Consider the following 18,604-nt stretch of genomic DNA (forward strand, 5'->3'; position numbering starts at 1 on the left):
GAGTTGTTAAAATGGCGCTAAATGAGTAAGCCATCTCTACAAGTGACTCGATGAAAAATCATGTAGGCTATATTTTTTCAGATATGACCCCAAGCTCATCCTCTTATCCGATGCATACAGTATTATTTAACAGCACCCATCTGTGATAATGTGTTTCATTAAACCAATTAACAAGCTAAGTTATGTTGGAGGAGCAAAGTATAGGACGGGGAGCGGCCAGCTATCAACTGTCAGTTCTCTCATTGAAAGAGCAAGAAGTACGGATGGAAGAGGGAGCAGGGGCTACCTTGATGCTTTTAAATATTGAGTGCTATTTATGTCACTGGCTTGGTGGATGGATGGATTGGGAGGTAGATGGGGAATACAAAGAGAAGGCGAAAGAAGGTGGTTTCTCTGCAGGCAGTGCTGTTCTGAAAGCCACTCCTGCTGCATCAAGGCCTGGAAGTGCAGCCCCACCCCGGGCCTTTAGAGCCATCCTCTGTCTGCTACCACACTCACATTCTTGCTTTCCCCTTCTTTGCCTTTTCAGCCATAAGACAACACATAAGTATTGTTTTTGATCAAATGAAAACAAAAATTGACTTTTCAATAAAAAAAAAGCCTTGTTTGCCTCTGTATATTAGACCCTCCAGAAAAACGCGGCCAAAAATCCTTGATTATGCGGACTAAAATCCTTGATTCGGCGGGATAAAATACTTGATTATGTGATTAAATATGCAGGGTTTTTATGTCATTTTATGCGGTGAAATTGTGGGAAGTTGCAAAGTATGCGAATAGTTGTGAAAGATGCGAAATATGCGGGAACTGGAAAAAAAGGTGATTCTTCTCCCACACCCTGTTACAAGGCTAGTACTGAATGAAAAAGACCAATTTTAAAGATATCCTATGATAAACAGGCATACTAGAAGCAAGCTACATCACAGAAAGTGCTGGTAATGTTTATTTTATTTTATCAACTTAAGCATGGCTTAAACATTCCTCAGTCACAAATTTGTCAAAAATAAAACATGCTTCCTGGAGTTAAGTGTGTGCACCACAGCTATAAAAAGACGGCATCAGTGGAGCCCTGATTTGACGATTCACCATGGCAATGGGGAAGCGTCGGGCTGCGCTTTTCACCCCAGTTGAATTGGAAATCTTAATGCATTCATACAGCGAGTTTGAACAGCGTGGGAGAACACTGCTGCTCGGGTCAATGCGTAAGTTTAAATGTAGTCCATTGCAATAATATTACAGGGGAAAACTGCTTGAATGGTAGCCTATTAATTTATTTCATTTAGGTGCAATCCCGCGGGGGAGAAGCACACTTGGCAGTAGCTTAAGATGAAATATAAAAACATTGTTCAAACATCTATGCACGGTCTTATTCTCCTGACGAATATTTAATGCTCTGCGCAGTAACACTGCACCTTCATCCACGGGATCGTTGTCGAAAGAACATGCCATGTTCGTGAAAAAAAGTCGCCACCTATCTAGTTATGGACTTCTAATAAAGGCCTACTCACTGTTTTTTTAATCATTATTATTTTTTAAAATAACAGATGGCAAAACTAATATGCCATGCCAAAACTCGCCTACTGACTGAATGAATGAGGAAGTTAAATTACCGTGTGTGGCTGCAAGAGGGCGGACACAGAAACTCAAGGTTTCATGAGAAAAACCTGGTCCCGACCAGGTTAGTTTCATGGAGTCTGTTACTGCGGTAACTGACCGAGAGCTTAAGTTACCTCCCTCTGTGAAACAGGCTAGAGTTACCCCTCTTTCTCTGCCTTGAGTTACCTCCTTTTGTGAAACGGAAAACTCAGAGTTTCCCTCATTTCGGGGTCAACAGACTCAGAGTTTTCACTAAACCTGCTTTGTGAAACAGACCCCAGCTGAGGTATAAATTGCAGTAGAACAAACCATCTGCTACAGTGTTTACAAAAACGGTTTAAACTCAACTGTTGAACATCAGGTATAAACTCTAAAAATAACAGCTCTCAATGAGCCAAACCTATAGGTCTAAATAGTTTAAGAGCCTTATTGCACCATTTGTGGGAACCCTGTTCAGTGCAATATCATCTTTTCTCTCTCCTGTGGGCGCCGTTCTTCCATTAGCTCGTTGTTTTGTTGTGTTGTCTTGTGTTGTGAATGCGTGAGCTGATGATGTCGGGCCAGGCGTCGCATATAAATTAACATCACAACTCCATTTATTTATTTTAGTTATATTTTTCTCATTTTATGCGGAAAAATGAGGAAATTGTAAAATCAAGCGAGACCCGCATATTTCGCATATTTTCTGCGGGAATTTCCAATTATTGTGGGGATTAGGCGCCCTTTTGGAAAATAATTGACCCCTGCATAATCAGCGACATTTGGTTGATATATGCGGGAATTCATGCGATTGCATAATCGTGTTTTTCTGGAGGGTCTAGTATATATGCTGTGGTTTGAGCCTTTAATGCACCTGTCTCATCAAACTGTCATGCTGCATGCTTACCACTTAAACATGTTTAAAATCTACCCTTTATCATTTTTAAAAGGCAGCTTGTGTGAAGTGATACTTTAAGTTCCTATGGAGTGATGATGTTTGGGCATGTGGAGTTTGTTAGCTGTTAGCCCCTCAGTATCTTACCACTCCTTCTACAGGCTAGGAAGTATGTTAGCCAGTATGATAGCATCTTGGTGCTTTAATTGTTGAGCTGAGTTAAGGATATGTTACCATAATATTCAAGCTGTTGAGCCTTTATGGTAAAATGCTTTATTTTAATCTCCTTTATTGTTTTGATGTGGTCAGTTAGGCTGCAGGAGGCATTCAGTTTTCCTGCTAAAATTAGTAGCTCTTAACTGGGTATACAAATGCAGATTAGGGAAATGTGAGATAGTAACTAGTAGAATAAACAAGGGCAGTGTTTACTCACTAGAATTTTCATTACAGATTTGCAGGTTTTTTTCCCAGTATTTAGCTTGTGCAAATATTTATTGGCGCATATTTCTCTGCTCATGCAAAAATGTGAAATTAGGAAGAAGATTTTGGCACAATCTCTCCCCACTTATGAACATCATCATTTGCACTAAACATTATGTTCAGTGAAGATTATTGTGTTACTCTTTCAGGTTGTTAGAGGTTCTTCAGTTTATAAGAGGTTGCTGTGCCACATTATTCTAAATCTTCAGTAATGTAATCTCAGTAGAAGACGGGATATGACTGTCGTCTCATGGGATCCTCATGCAGTACACTGAGCTGCTTACAGCAAGTCTGTTTCAAGTGTTGGTGTACCAACATGGACTAGTAGGCCTAATCAGAGTGACCTATTTTGGACTGGGCTGCCAACCTAGCCTTTGCTACAGCAGCAACACATACAGCACCTCCTACTGATCCACTACATTGCTATCTCACTGTCCTCTCCCTGCATTTCCTCTCTGTGCATTTGTCTATTAGCATTAGCTTACCAATCAGGATCTCCTGTGTAACCTGTTATGGTACTGCAGCTGTTTGTGTAGCCTGGCTCACAGCCCGGCTGGACACTTGCCACTGGCAGGTGCATTGGTAGTATTAGTACAAACCGCAGAGAGAGAGATATTTGTAAAAGATGCACTGTTGCCACATCCGCTGAGTGTTTTGACGAAGGAGTGAGAAAGAGATGTTAGCAGTAAGGGAAACACCCTCAATGAGGAAATGCTCGTTGAGAGAGAGACTCTGCTGCACTCACTGAGGCCGAGGCAGTGTGCACAGTTTATCAGTAGACGAGGCACTGCCGCAGCCAGCTATCGACTGACTTGCAACAAAGAGTAGCCCCATCCTCATCCTGCTGTTCTGCATAGGCTTCTAGGAGCAGCAAATCAACCACAAGCCAAACGCTCAAGGGCTCGAATATGCAGTCCTACAGAGTAGTGAGTGAACAGGAAGACATGGCAGGAAGGGGTGAGGCCGTCATGCAGGCAAGGGGTGGGGCAGCTGGTATCGAAGCAGGAGGGCTTAAATTATTAAGACCACCCTCCCTGCCCCACCTCCAACACCACCTCATACTTAATACATGGCTTTCTTTGTGTGTGTGTGTGTGTGTGTGTGTGTGTGTGTGTGTGTGTGTGTGTGTGTGTGTGTGTACATGTAGCATCTCTGTTATCCAGAACTAAATCTCTGCCTGGGAGGAGTTATCTTGAAAAGCCATCCTATGTTTAAAGACCTTTTTTTTATGACATTTGACCTGTTAATTTTTATTTAATGGCTACTTGGTGATGTAGTACAAATATTTCTTCCTCAGTTCTGTATTAATGGTATAACTGAAATTGAAAGCGAGTGGCATCATAGTAAGTGGCAAACTAGCTTGCTAGGGCAAACAGGAAAAAACTACCGTATAACAAAAAATTAAAAAATGTGGAGTATCTTTGTAAGGCTGTGTTCACAAAATCAGGCAATCCAGCATCGGCCCGCAGAGGTTTCGGCACAGCACGACATGGTCTGTCTATCTGCTGTCTGCCCGCTCTGTCTAATTGCTGGCTTATTTGATTGGTCACCACAGCATGACAGTGGGTTGCATTCAGGCTGGTGGTCAGCCGTTGTGGGTCTTTTGATGGCAGATATATAATACTGTTATCATGTTTTTGGGATCTGATAAAATACAACAATTTGATAATTACCAATGACCAATGATCTTAAATGAACATTTATTTAACACTTATCAGTGATTCCCCTAGGATTCCGGCTTTGGTGAGGGAGGATGTGCGCACACCCGAAAAACTTTGGGGGCACACAAACATTCTGGAGGGTGGGGACAACATTAATAAGTTGCTCAGTATTCTTCAAATTCAGGCTGTCTTACCATGCGTTTAAAAAAACGCTGATATTTTTGCCTGTTTTTCAGGCGGCTGGAGCCAACGGGACATGAATTATTTATTTCACTTAAAGGGGTACAGGTGTGATTCTCCTCTGTTCTCCTCCTCTCTCTATCTGCTTGTGGATGGGTGCGCACGTGTGTGACTATTGTGTGATTAGAGCGGAGCCCCGCCCTACCTTCTCACAAGATCGCAGAGCTCATTCCAACCAGATAAGCCCTATACTGAAATTATATAAATTAGATTAATAACCAACCTGAACATACTTAGTTTATTTGATAAAAACACGGTCTAGACATATTCTATAAAAACGTGACGTTAAATTATTTCTGTTGTGATTTTATTTATTTCTTAATGTGAAAATTGAGTAAATTAAATCAAATTAATTTAGCGTGACCTTCAGGCGAGGCGAGAGGCTCCGTTGGCAAGGTGCTGCGCCCCACCAATAGAATGATAGGGGACACACTTTTCTGGTTGCTTAAGGGCCTACTCACATTAGCCCATTCGTGCTGTGCCCAAGCATGTTTGACCCCAAAATCCGGATTATTTGACTAGTGTGAGCGCTCTATTCAGTACAGTACACTTCCTCTGCTCTGGCACGGTGGGAGGAGGTGTGCTTCAGTATAGTACGCAATCAATAATCAACCATGTTGTCTGTGTCGTTGTCCATTGTGCTGCTGCAACCACGTATAAACAAAAGTTGATTAATGATGACGTTGGGCCACGCGTGTGTCGTATTTCAACGTGATAACGTACGTACCAGAGGCAGTCGCGCTTAAGCATGGTTGGGCTTGGGGTAATCTGAGTGCAGGCCAACTGGGGACGGGGGGCATTCGTGCTTCAGCACGATATGGAGCAGCTGGGCCTAATGTGAGTGGGCCCTAAGTAGATCTGACCTGTGTACTCTCTCTGCAGTGAACTTATTTTAAATAGAAAAAATATATCCACTGCATAAATTTGTACAGGTAATCAACTTTGGACGGCTGTGTGTTTTTTGCAGAACTCCCTGCAGCATGCATTGCTGCAGCCTAAATGATATACCCACTTTCTAATGAATGGGAGGACTGGTATTTTTCATACATTACCTGATTCTGTGTGAATGCAGTCTAAAGGTGCCCACTGACCTTCAGTGAAGTCACTGTTGACCCAAAATACTATGGTGATTTGACAATGATTTGAGTAGGGCTGTAGTCTGTTAGTCGACTGGTCGATTTATTGGTCGATACGTTCTTGGTCAACCAAAATCTGATTGCTCGATTATTTGCCATGTTAATTTTATCAGGAATAAAGCACTAAGTGCTAATGGGGGTGTTTTCAGCACACCCTGTTTCACAGGTAACAGTCTGTCTTCAGAACACCCCCTTGTTTTCACAATTTTGGATTAGCCCAACCCACTGGCGGAGACAGATAGGTAGGCTCGTATGTTCTGAATTGAAGAAAAAATTAGACCTGGTTTTCCGAATATTTGCTTAATTAAGAATGTTTAATGAACATTTAGACCTCTACCATGTCAAAGACGTCAGTGTGGCAGCATTTCACCAAAATAGATGGAAAAAAAGTCGAATGTAAACTTTGCAAACAACAGATTGCGTATCACAGCTCAATGACGAACATATCACCTAAAAACGGTAAGCTATGTCGCTATGTCTGCGTTAGGTTGCTCCGTCAGTTTTGAGTATAAACACATCGGAATTGGCATATTTCAAAGTTTTAGTCTAATCATCGTTTTATAACTGTAGGCGCACACACCAGCGACAACGGCAGCTTGACATAGTACTGTTTTGGGAAATCATAGGCTATGATGTTGCGTAGGTGCACGTGATGCAACGCTGTCAGAGTCGACCGATTCGAGTGTGTCATTCAGTGCAAAATAATTAGGTCAAAAATGATTTAATATACTGCAAATACTAGTTGTTAATGTTTATTTATAATTCATTTAGGCGGAAAAGGCTACGGGGTAGGCTACTAGTTAATTAATCTAAAAATAGTAACTTTTTTTTTTGTATTCCCGCCGCCCCCTGATTAGTCGACTTTTGGTCGAAATTTCAGGACCAAGATTTTCTTTGGTTGACTACAGCCCTAGATTTGAGATTGACAGCCTCCAGAGCATTGCTTGTCTCTATACTTGGAAATTGGTTGTGTCACAGTAGCACCAAATTCCTTGCAAAATAAGTTCCTCAAGAAAAACAAATAATTCCATCTCATTTACAGTTGAAACTTCCTGCCATTCTCCTGTTCATTGCAATGATACATGTTGCTGACCAAACTAAAGATGTCACCCGTGACACATACAATAGAGTAAGGACTCAGCCTTAATCTCACAGCATCAGCAGCTGAACTGGCAATCGTGATGGATTCCGTCCATTGGTGGTGGCCGATTCAGTCGTCAATCCACCTAAGCCTATTGCATGTGTTTAAACATTGAAAGTGAACATGAAGTTTCAACAGAAGTTGGTTGAACATATTGTTTGCTAATTCCACATTTACCCTCTGGGTTGTTGTATCATGCATGGTGGGGGGCAATGCAACAGCACATGTGAAATGCTGCAGGAGGTGCACTGACTGATTTTGTGTGTGTGCATGTGTGTGCGTCTAATCGGGCATAATGTCGTTGAATTCAGCCTTGGCCAGATGTTCTTATAGGTGCTAGACCAAAGTTAGTTTCTGTGCCCGATTGTCTGTTTATGCAACACAAAGCACACCTTCAGCCACAGCTCTAAGATGAGATGAATTTTGGATATTGGAAAAATAGTGATGATAGAATAATAATGATAGAACATTAGAATATACCAAATGAAGTTTGTTAAACATGATACAACTGACAATTTTGACCCTAAAACATGTAAAACAGACATTTTGTGTGAAAGTATGCAGAATATAAATTACATATATAAACTTTGAGTGTGCAAAATAATAGCAATTAAACATACTGAGATAAAATGAAAAAGTATGCACTATATGAAATAAGATAAGAATATGAGTTGCACAAATAAAAGAAATGCAGGTTATATAGTAAGTGTGCATTGTATTCACATGACCAGCTGTACATGTGTGTATATACACATGTACAGGAAGCACTTGGTTCAAAAGCAGATGTGAAAATAACACTTAAAAAATGTCCTCTAGTGTAAACACGCCCACTATGGACCTCCATATCCAGCCCTCTTGCTGGCTTTCCAACCCCCCGGCTAGGTGAATAGCTGTTGGCTTCCTCTGCTTGGTTGTTAGTGCTGGGAAGCTTTCTGTGCCTCACCCTCTTTCACCAAGGGGTTAATTAACAGCTCCCCTCCCAATCGTCCTCTGCTTGTTCACTCTCATTAGTTTAATCTGGCTCTGTCCTCCAGCTCGCCTCCCTCTCCTCTATCCTCCTGTGCGCCAGAACATCTCCCTGTCTGCACTCCTTCCCCCGCCCCACACATCATCACGTCATCTGGGCGGAGCCTCTTTTTGACCCCAGAAATCTGCCTGTCACCCTGTTTTGTAAAGCAATGCCAACTAAAACCATTCATGCATTCATGTTGGGTCACAGCTACACTTTACTATGCATGACATCTGTTTGTCACTTGTCATCAGTAATTAGGAATTAGATCTTATCTTCTGCTTTATTACCCTTTTTAATTTCCAGCAAGGTATAGTGAGGTTCTTTTTTTAATATCTCATAATTTCAGTCTCTGAAAATTGTGTCAGATCCTATTAATAGCCTTCTGATTTTTCAACATGCAACCGTTTCTTAGCATGTATGGTTTCTTTATTGTAGAACCAGGTTAGTAGTACATTATGCCTACTTAACACAATTGGGCATCACATCCTTGAAGAATTCTTATTCTGTTGTCTCTATGCCAATTAATATTGTTAGACCTGTGAGTCGAGCTAAAAGGGGAATTGGCAACTTTTGTCAGCCATTGTTCTTAAAATGTATTTCAGAATAGTATGAAAAAATCTCAGAAGTCTTAAGTTTTGCTTCCTGAAATCTCACAAATGACCTGCTTAAATGCAAATATATAGCAGTTGAAATGTTTTAATCTTTTGTAGAAAAGAGATTTCTCCTCAGCTATTGTCTTGTGGTAAAAGCAAAATTAGTGGAGATGATGTCTCTCTTGTGTAAACACTTTTAAAAAAAAATTTGTTTTACAGAAAAGCACGGTCAGCCCACCTATATTTTGAAGTGTCTGTACGGTGATACATGCATGCTCAGTGCCTTATAGAAAAGAAAAATGCCTGTGAAGTGTGTTTGTGTGTGTGGAGTCGAATTACACTTCCTTTCTCCTTGTCACTGCGTTGTGCTTGAGATGTCGGAGCAGATAGGACTGGCTGGAAAATGTGAAGTCTGCTTCCCTCCCCCTCCTCCTCCTCCCCCACCACCTCTCTAAAAATAGCTGGCTGAAAGAGAAGGCAGCAGAGTCGAGGCTCTATCTGTGGGGCTGCCAGTGGTTTCAACACCCCCACCACCAGCACAGGGAAAAAAAAAGAGCCCTCTGAATCACACCTCCGCCACCATTGCAAAGCTCCCACTCCCTAAAGTAAAAAAAAAAAATCACACTCGTTACCAATAAAGATTACTGCCCAGTATTGCAGTTTGCAACTTGATCTGTGTAATTAAGTTGTGACGGACCTAGAGCTGGAATTTTGAAGTTATAGGGGTAAGGTCATTTTCCAGGGCACAAAGGCCAATGAGTAACAGATTACAATTTGGAATCCATTTATAAATGACTAATTTAAACCAGACTGTTTACCTTAAGCCAGTGTGTGGATAGGGAACTTAAGCCTAAAACATAGTTATGCTTCGGACTGATAGTGGCGTAACGCAGAATACAGTAGTTTTAAACCTGTCAGCCATTAGGCAATTTAACATAAGCTTAAAAGTTCAAAAGACGTTTGATTCTCACATTTTCAAAACAGCTATAAGTTGGTTGATTGCCTGGACTCTAGCCAATAATAATTGGAACAATTACAAATGTTAAGAGATCATTTTCCCTGATCAAAACACAGAATGCTTTGAAAGAGAGGTCATTTTGGTAGTGGGATTTGTATCAATACTTGGGACATCATGGACAGAATGAAGGGCAGTAGAAATGGCTGGCATGCAATTCTAACACTGCAGTGACCTGGACTTTGTCAGCCTGTACATTAGCAGCCTCTGTATCTTTCCGTTTTGAGTCTGTTTTTTAAATGCACCAGCTTCTTAGAATATTAGGTATTTGGGTTCAGGAGGCTGATGACCTACAGATTCAGGTTTTGAAAAGGCCAGTTATCAGGTCAATTAAAACTGCCTCTGACACAGAAAGCTCATAGTAGAGAAGACAAGAATTAGCCAGTGATATTAACATGAGACGTTTTTATCAACAAGATTAGGGGGTTAAGACGCATTGCTTAGATGCAGACCCATTTAGCAGCACTGGCCAATCAGGTGACAGGTAGCTACTGAGATGTCAGGCGCTTGAAGGATAAGGTCTTCATTCAGAAGGTCTCGACACTTCCCAAGACAGAGGACCAGTATCAAAACCTAGAGAAAGTGGGAGGTAAGCTTTTATTGTTGTATAAACGCTTAGCCTGGGCTTGAGCTCTGTATAGTTCCATATTTTAGTACAGGGAAATCATTTAGTTCTACAAAATTGTCTAATTGGTTTTCTTTTTGGAATGGGTGAGAAGAGAAAGTCAAGGGAAAACAATTCATGTGGTTACTGAAATTACAAAACGTACTGTCTGTTGACAAATTAGAGGCTGTTGTAATGGACAGCCATTTTGAAAACTAATATCAGCTGGCTTGCAATGACTTGTGCAGACATTTAGGCAGTTTGAATATTAAAGTTTGATTGATGCAGTGTTCATCAATTGTTTCATCCCTTAGAAACCATATCCCATCATCAGCTGACATTCCTCTAGGCCAGAGCTCAGTGTTGCAATGGATTTTTTTTCACTTTAGCATTTGTTTTGTATTTTGTCTCCTTTCTCTGGAGAGTGAAAGTGTCAGGGCTAAGGGTGTTGACCAGAGGATTGGGGTCAGCGGGATAGCCACTGCTTTTAGGATCATCAGCAGGTTTTGTCTTAACCGGATTTGGCTGGAGGAGCTGAATCAACTGTGTCCCAGGATTACAGGGATGACATTGGTGGAGGAGAGTTTAGAGTCCAGTGGCCACAGTGCTGAGAGCTTCCTGGGCACCTTGAGGCTCCAATAGTGCACAGAAATCCAAGTCGGCCCCTCAACTATCTTGATATCTGCAGTCTAAACCTCTTTTTTTTTTTTTTTTTGACAGTCAGAGGAGGGGTATGTTTTGTTGTATGCTGGCTGAATGGATTTTTGCCTTTTTGCCTTGGCTGTTTAGGAATGGTTATCAGCTGCTCACTGTTGGCCAGATGTTTGCCCAAGGGTTTGCTGTTGTTTGGGAGGGGAGTGAAAACAAATTCAACATCATCCTGAAAATTTTTATCTTAAGCCTAAACTAGCTGCTGAGTGTCTGTTGCTAGGTAACTGTTTCAAGCTGGCAAGGACAAGTCTGGAGCTGTCTTGAAAGTGCTCGGCTGCTGTTATTCCCTCTTTCTCTGTGTCCTACTGATTGGATGTCTGGGATGTTATGTTATCCCAAACTGGAATCTGTATCTATATATTCAGTGGTGAAGACTGGCCATATTGTATCCTTGCAATTGTCCTTTATCCAAGATCTTAGATGGAATGTGCTTCACCACGATTTGGAGAGTTAAACATCAAGTGTCTGCTTGAGTTTTGGGCTGTTAACTGTATATGTGTGATGGTAATTGCTGATACTCTGAATCAGATGAGTTTGTGTGGTCAGCGGGTTTAGCTTGTCCATGTCTTGTCTCCTCCAGATCAGCAAGTCTAGGCGGCGGAGCGAAGCACACCATTAGCAGAGGAAAATGAGCGAACTGGACCAGCTACGCCAGGAGGCTGAACAGCTCAAGAACCAAATCAGAGTAAGTCCGCCATTATCCAGTTTTTGTTGTTTATTACTACTGTGTTAATTAATATCCACATTCATAGTGCCACCAGGTGGCAGTATGCTTTAAAATCAATGCTTTGATGAAATTGTGACTGCATGCAGAAACTCAGTCTTGTCATTTTCCAAGCTTGTTTGCGTTCATGTTGTTCATGAAAAGCGGCTCAGACAATCTTGTGTCATCTTACAGAATTGAGCTAATTTTTTTTTTTTTATGTTGTTTTCCCCCCAATTGCCTACACTAAGATGTATAAACTATTGGAAAACAAAATTCATTTCTTCTCATCAGAAATTAAGCGTTCCCCTTGCTTTTCTGCTTGTTAACTACCACATCTCCAGGACATAAAGCAAACTGTTATCCTTTAGCATTGTGACTGGTGAATTCAGGATTAAACTAGCCTATTTAATATCTTTGCAACCATGATAGTTATCAGGATATAAAAGGCTACCTAAGGAGATCTTGAATGCCCGACACAGTGGCTAGTAAAACTGAAAGACTTCATCAACATTTGGCTGGTGTTGACTTTGATGCCTTGATGAATAGCCTCACTGTATTTTTCCATTGTGTTTTTGATAACTAGAGGTAGCTTATACAGGGATAAAATGTTTTGACGTTTTTGTTTGTTTTTTTGTTTTTTTGCCATACCACTCTCACTCTTTTCTATTTCGTTATTTCATTTTTCTTGCCCTTTTCCTATGTTGGTTATCACATTTTTTCTGAGATGCAGTTTGTGACTAACCTATTTAAGTACCATATCTAAAAACAAATTGTGTGACTGTCTTGAGCTATTTAATACATGTCTGTTTTAGTTTGGTGTTTGGAGATGTAAGCAAACCTCTTGCAGCCTTAAAATGTATTTTCAATCATGTTTAGCAGACATATTTTGCAGTTTCAGACAATAAATTTCACAGACACATATGTATACAATCTGGTAAATCATTATTTGGAAAGAGCCAGCAGTGAGTGGATGACAGCATTCCACCGCAGAATACTACATTGCAATTTATAGACCAGGTTAATGCTCTATCTATGCTCAAAAGCAGGCCCAACCATAGTGACCAAATGAGAGTTCAATTTCGTTTGTGTTGCTGTGTACGCAGTTAACATGCAACCTTGTTTTCTGATGTTCCATAATTGCAACAAAAAGGCACCTATTAATCAGTTATTTTGATATGATTAAAATTCCTACTACCTTGGATGTCACCTGGTAGAGTTAACATGATTCATATCATTTTAACTTATTTATTCTTTTAATTCAGAGGATTGGTGTGGACAGGCAGCCCTAAAATGCAGTGTCATAAGGTGTCATTGTTATCAGTAATTATGTGTTCCCACTTGCTGTGGAACTAGAATACAGTGATCTAGTATGTGGCCGGCTCAGCTGCCCCATGCCGCCAGGTTGGAAGTGAGCCATAAGGTCTGTCAACACAAAGACCGAGTCTGACTGTGACAGAGACAAGTGATACTCCTAAATTTGCTGAGGGGGTGGTGGGCTGAAAGAGATTTGACTGCCCTGTTGTGTTTCAGGATGCCAGGAAAGCGTGTGCAGATGCTACCCTGTCTCAGGTAAGAAATCTGTTTCTGCCATTCTCTTCTCATCTCTGTTTTCAATTATCTAAATTATAGTTTGAATACCAGACAGTGGGTAGGGTCAGAGTTTGCTGAGTACATGTTCATGTCCTTGTCTGTCATACTGTCAAGTGAGCGTTGCAGGTTTTAACAGATGAAAAACACCACTTTGCAGGGTTAAACAAAATGAGGCCAAGGGCATTGTGGAAGGTGGTCTGTAAACTTAGCACAAACTCCAGACCAATAGCCTCTTTGTCTCAACATTTATTTATGTATGTATGTATGTATGTATGTATGTATTTATTTAGTTGCCTTAAAGTAATTCTTTCTTCTGAATCTCTTTAGATCACAGCTAACATCGACCCTGTTGGCCGAATTCAGATGCGCACTAGACGGACACTGAGGGGGCATCTGGCTAAAATCTATGCCATGCACTGGGGCACTGACTCAAGGTAATCTTATTCAGCCCTTTTCTATCCATTAAATAATTCAGTCCCACCAATCCACCTCCTTTGCTTAAATTCAGGAAATGGATATAAAAGGTTTGCCTGCATATCTTTGTACTGGTCTACATATCCTGAGGGTCTTTGTCAAACCAAGACATTTCACAATAGCTCAGTCTTTCCACTCAAAAACTGATGTTTTTCTTAACAGTTATCTCAACAGACCTGTCAACCTATCAAATACTTAATGTCCTAACATCACAAATAGGATTTTTTTTATTTGTATGTACACATGTGCAATAGTCAATGAATTTTGCTGAATGCACAGTGGGCATGCATCAGTGACTATAGTTGGAGTGTGTCTATGTGTACTGTGTGTGTGTGTGTTGTTTGTGTGCACTGAGGCTGAGGTATGAGGGTAGAGAAAATACTCAAAATGGAGTCGCCCTTTGTTAACACTGTGCTGATGCTGGGTAGACAAGGCAATGCTCTTTTTCTTCAAATAGAGAGGTGTCCCAAGAGTTAAACACTCCAACAAACACACACAGCTCTCACCTTGGCAACCGGCAAACTAATCACTGTGGTGCAGGTGTGCTCTAGTCCACAGAGAGACCATTGCAACCCAACTAAACTGCTTTGTACTGTCACCATGTTCCAAGTCTTAGAAAAAAAGTTCTCTGTGGTCCACATGCAGTCCATGTTTTCTGTATTTCTATCTGGCACTGTATCTGTTCCTAGAGGAGCCGAGGTCTTTAGTAGACTACTTAGTGAGGTGCAACCACATAGAAGGCCAAATGAAGATGTTTGCCAGAGTCGGGTGCTAACTCTGCTATCTTTAGACCTCTCGAAGCTCCCTTTGAAGTCAGAACTGGGGGCCACCCAACAGGTTGAAATGATGTCTTTTTACTGGAGAGAAAGCTGATTATCAATACAGCTTTCCACTTGCCCTCTATGGCCAGTAATGTTACTGATAATGTTAAAAGTTCAGTTTGTTCACCCTTAGATCCATCATGGCTACATGATAAAAGACACAGTCCCCTCTTAAAACCCCAAACACTCTTTTTAGTATTGCAACTAAAAACTCTTTGCCCAGATCCTTAATATTGCCAGTTATTTCTGATTGCCCAGATTCACTGTTCGCAAGTTATCAGGTCATTTGAAAAACATAGACTTGCAATAGTTAAATGTAAGCAAACTGAAGTAAACTTGAACTTTTTCCTAATCAGTAAATGTAGCTAAATGACGTCACTAATCCAGCAAGGCAAAAGCTAGTTAATTCCACTCTGGCTTTATTGCGGTGTGTTTGGAAAGTCACATAATGCATTGCAATCTCTGCTAAGCATCTTTTCCAGGTAGAAAAAGGAATGCTTTAGTTTTTCAGGGAAAAACTTTGGAACAGAGATGCCTTTAATCAGAAATTGAGGGAACTTGAATTTAAGTTAGACCTTGATATTCATGAAATTGATGATTCACAACCCATATCCCACATCAGATTTTTTTTACTTTTTAAAGTAGGATTGTGATGGCTTACCCTACAGTTGTGTTTTATGACTTGACTGACACTCTGCAAGTGTCTGCTGTTGTCATGGGTCGTTTCAAGAGTTGATTTTCATTCTTTTATAATTGATGTCAGTTTCTTAAGATCTCTTTTAAAAAAAAAAAAAAAAAGTCTGCAACAATGAATGAATGAAAAAGAATATGAGCTGTTCATACCGTACTGGTGTAATAGTGTTACTAACAATATCCATGACCCCATAATTGACTCCACCCTCAAAAACTGTACACACATTACACAGCTGAACACACACACCACACAACTTTGCGCTTTACAAGTGATAGTGAGGCTGGGACACCAGAGTGTATTCAATACAGGAGCAATTTCCTTTAGCTGAAGCTTGTAGTGAGCATGGCAAATGTTAGAATAGATGGAAAGTGTGGCTATACTGATAAGGAGAGCAAACTAGACTCTTTATGGAAGTGTAGCCAGACTTTGGATATCTTCTTTCTAATGTTTCCATTCTTGCTCTGTTGCAGTTCACTTCAGCTGTGTGAAACTGCCGCCAAACTCACATTCTGCTCTGAGCTTGACTACATAACTTCACAAATTCACAGTTGCTCAGAAAGCAGACCAAATGAATGGACAGCTAGACAGTTCAATAGCGAAGCAAAATCTGTGTTTTGTTCAATGAAATAATAAGCATGAAAAAAAAAAAACTGGGATTCAACATGGGCACTCAGTGAGGCAGACATGTTTTAATCTGGTCTGCTTTAGAAACTATGGGCCTGTGTTCCCAACCCCGCTAATTTCAGAGCTCTTCTTTGACTAGAAAGTGAGCATCTCAGAGTGTTCATTATCAAATCTCAGCCAAGACAAACATATTAGCATTGCATTGGACATCACTGTACAGGCTAAGCTGAATTGAAACAGTTTCCTGCTACGAGCATCATCCCATGGCTTGATCTTAATGATGAAGCTGACACTGAACTCAGTCTGAACTGAGGAGTAGACAATACCTTGTGTCCATCTTCAGGTATTGTTTCTTTAGACATGAATTCCCGGCACCAGCTTTTTGTCCTTGGATTATTATCTGGTGTGGTGCACACACATGTGCACATTCCTGCCAGCCAGGTAGTTAAGATTTGCATACTCCCAGCAGGCCTCAGTGTATTCACTCCTCTTTCTGCTCTTCCGTGTATTGGGGCCATCACTGTGGTTACTCTTACTGGATTCACCCAGACTGCAGAGAGCAGCCATAAAGGCACCTGGGAGCTGGCTGTAAAATGTAAAAACATAGTTTGTAGCTATTGCCAATGCAGTATTTCATATATTGTGCATATTATATATATATATATTTGTTTTTTTTTTAAAAAGGGACCTAAGAACTCAGAATGTAAGAATTGTTCTCACAGCCCTTAAAACCCCCCTGAAATTAATTTTTTTTTAGAATACAAGGCCATAAAAGTGAGATGAATGGATAACTCTGAAAGTTCTCAATATTGTACTAAAATGCAGCACCTAAATCCATCAATATGCATCAGTTGTTTGGGCCTGTCTCATCACTGGATCGGCAAGAGTCTGAATTTACCACCAAGTGTAGGTGAAGTTTTTCTTTGGTGAATAAATCAATAAAGGTTACCTACCACACTGGCTCATTATTTTGAGACTACAATAATTGAATCTTTTGTGTAGATGCAGTCCAGGTTTCCCTGTAACAGGCCTCACTGTGATATCCTAACACTTTTTTTTTTTTTTTTTTTTTTTTTTTTTTTTTTTTTATAAAGCCTCCACAAGTGTAAACTTGAAATGTGTGCAAAACTGAGATTTTGTTTCACCTATCACAAGTCTTACACTGACTTTGAACACTGAACACATTTTGCTACCAACTGACATTTTCAGTAAATCTTGGCCTTAGTCATACTGGCTATGGAACATTTTCCTTTGATGTGTTAGTGTCTGAGATGGTCAAAAATAATGCAGAAATCCATGGAATCCCTTCATTGATCCAATCACTTCTTGTCTAAAACACCAAGCATGGTCTGTTTCATGTGCAAATTATTGAGGGGTGCAGTACATACTATTTTGCAGTCATCTTTAACAAAACCTAATAAGACATTTATTCCCATTATAACTTAAGAGTAACAATTTTCAAGCCTGCGCCTATTTAATTGTGTTTTTAATTAATTAATATTTTAATAACTAAAGTTGCCTTGTAGTTATACATTCCCTGAAAACTCAAATGTATTTATAATAGAATTTGTTAACAGTAACTAACATCACAGTAATTTTGATTCATTAGGAAGTAGATAATGGTTTTGCATGATTATTTCCACCTGATAGTAGCAGTAGTAGTAGAAGTAGTAACTGTTGCTTAAAGGCAGTTGTTTAAATTCGGCAGTAGTATTTATTGAATACCGGTGAAATTAAGGTGATCACTTTTAGGCTTATCAGTTGCTGTAATCCTGGCCTTATTGGAAGTTTTATGGCACATTTATTATAGGCAGTTATTAGCATTGTGAGCTGTTGAATGGTTCCACCACAGCTCACAATCTAATACTCATGAAGGCTGTTTTTAAAATGGACCTCACCTGAACTTAATATTTACCAATTCAGCTAAACAGGACTACACTTAATAGATTTAATGCTTTGCAGTCTAGCTAGTCTAGCTAGTCTACCTTTTTTAATCATTTTTGTTATTTCTTCCCATTAGGCTTTTGGTCAGTGCCTCGCAGGATGGCAAACTCATTATTTGGGACAGCTACACCACAAACAAGGTAAGAATGCCGTGTTCTTAGGAACTGGGCAAATATCAAGGGCCTATCATTCCAGACCATATTCAGAGCTACTATAAAAAGAAAATAAAGAGCTGCATGCACCCATTGTGTCTTTTGTAATCTTAACCCTTGTTTAACTATCATCTGACCAAATTTGTAGACATTTACTTAAAGACATTACTGTGGTGGGGGGTTCCTGGCTCAGTAGGCATTTCTATGAAAAATTTCATTGTTACAGTTTTGAAAATGGTTCTTATTGTGCCATTTTCTTTACCTGTTCATCAAGGTTTAAGTCAGCATCAGATATGAATCACTGAGTAACTCATCATAGTAATGTGATTGCTTTTCTTTAACATATAACAATTTCAAATTTTATACTTGAACTGCAGTATCATTCCCAGTAACACAGCTGTTACTGTAGTAATGACCACCACCCATTACATTGCTACAAAGTAAAAGATGAATGTTGCGCTTATTTTCAGCATCTGGAACTATTCCACTTACTTTGAAATTATTTTCAGGATAATGCGTGCAGGAGTGCCACGCAGTTT

The 18,604-nt window shown here is 40.1% G+C and overlaps 1 protein-coding gene across 4 annotated transcripts in view; it reads left to right on the plus strand.

The window, feature by feature from the left end:
• Positions 1 to 18,604, plus strand: part of gnb1a (guanine nucleotide binding protein (G protein), beta polypeptide 1a) — a 48,553-nt gene that overhangs the window by 18,676 nt on the left and 11,273 nt on the right. Inside the window, exons 1-5 of one of the 4 annotated variants that reach the window (XM_030054934.1) lie at positions 10,201 to 10,334; positions 11,641 to 11,745; positions 13,297 to 13,335; positions 13,684 to 13,790; positions 17,990 to 18,053. In XM_030054934.1, coding sequence (XP_029910794.1) covers positions 11,689 to 11,745; positions 13,297 to 13,335; positions 13,684 to 13,790; positions 17,990 to 18,053 — 267 coding nt within the window. In that variant the 5' untranslated portion in view covers positions 10,201 to 10,334; positions 11,641 to 11,688. Of the gene's footprint in view, positions 1 to 10,200; positions 10,335 to 10,932; positions 11,081 to 11,640; positions 11,746 to 12,816; positions 12,838 to 13,296; positions 13,336 to 13,683; positions 13,791 to 17,989; positions 18,054 to 18,604 lie in introns of those variants that run through there. The other 3 variants (XM_030054936.1, XM_030054935.1, XM_030054937.1) reach the window with 3 other exon arrangements.

The sequence above is a fragment of the Myripristis murdjan genome, chromosome 7 (assembly GCF_902150065.1).
Source record: "Myripristis murdjan chromosome 7, fMyrMur1.1, whole genome shotgun sequence".
Classification (NCBI taxonomy): domain Eukaryota; kingdom Metazoa; phylum Chordata; class Actinopteri; order Holocentriformes; family Holocentridae; genus Myripristis; species Myripristis murdjan.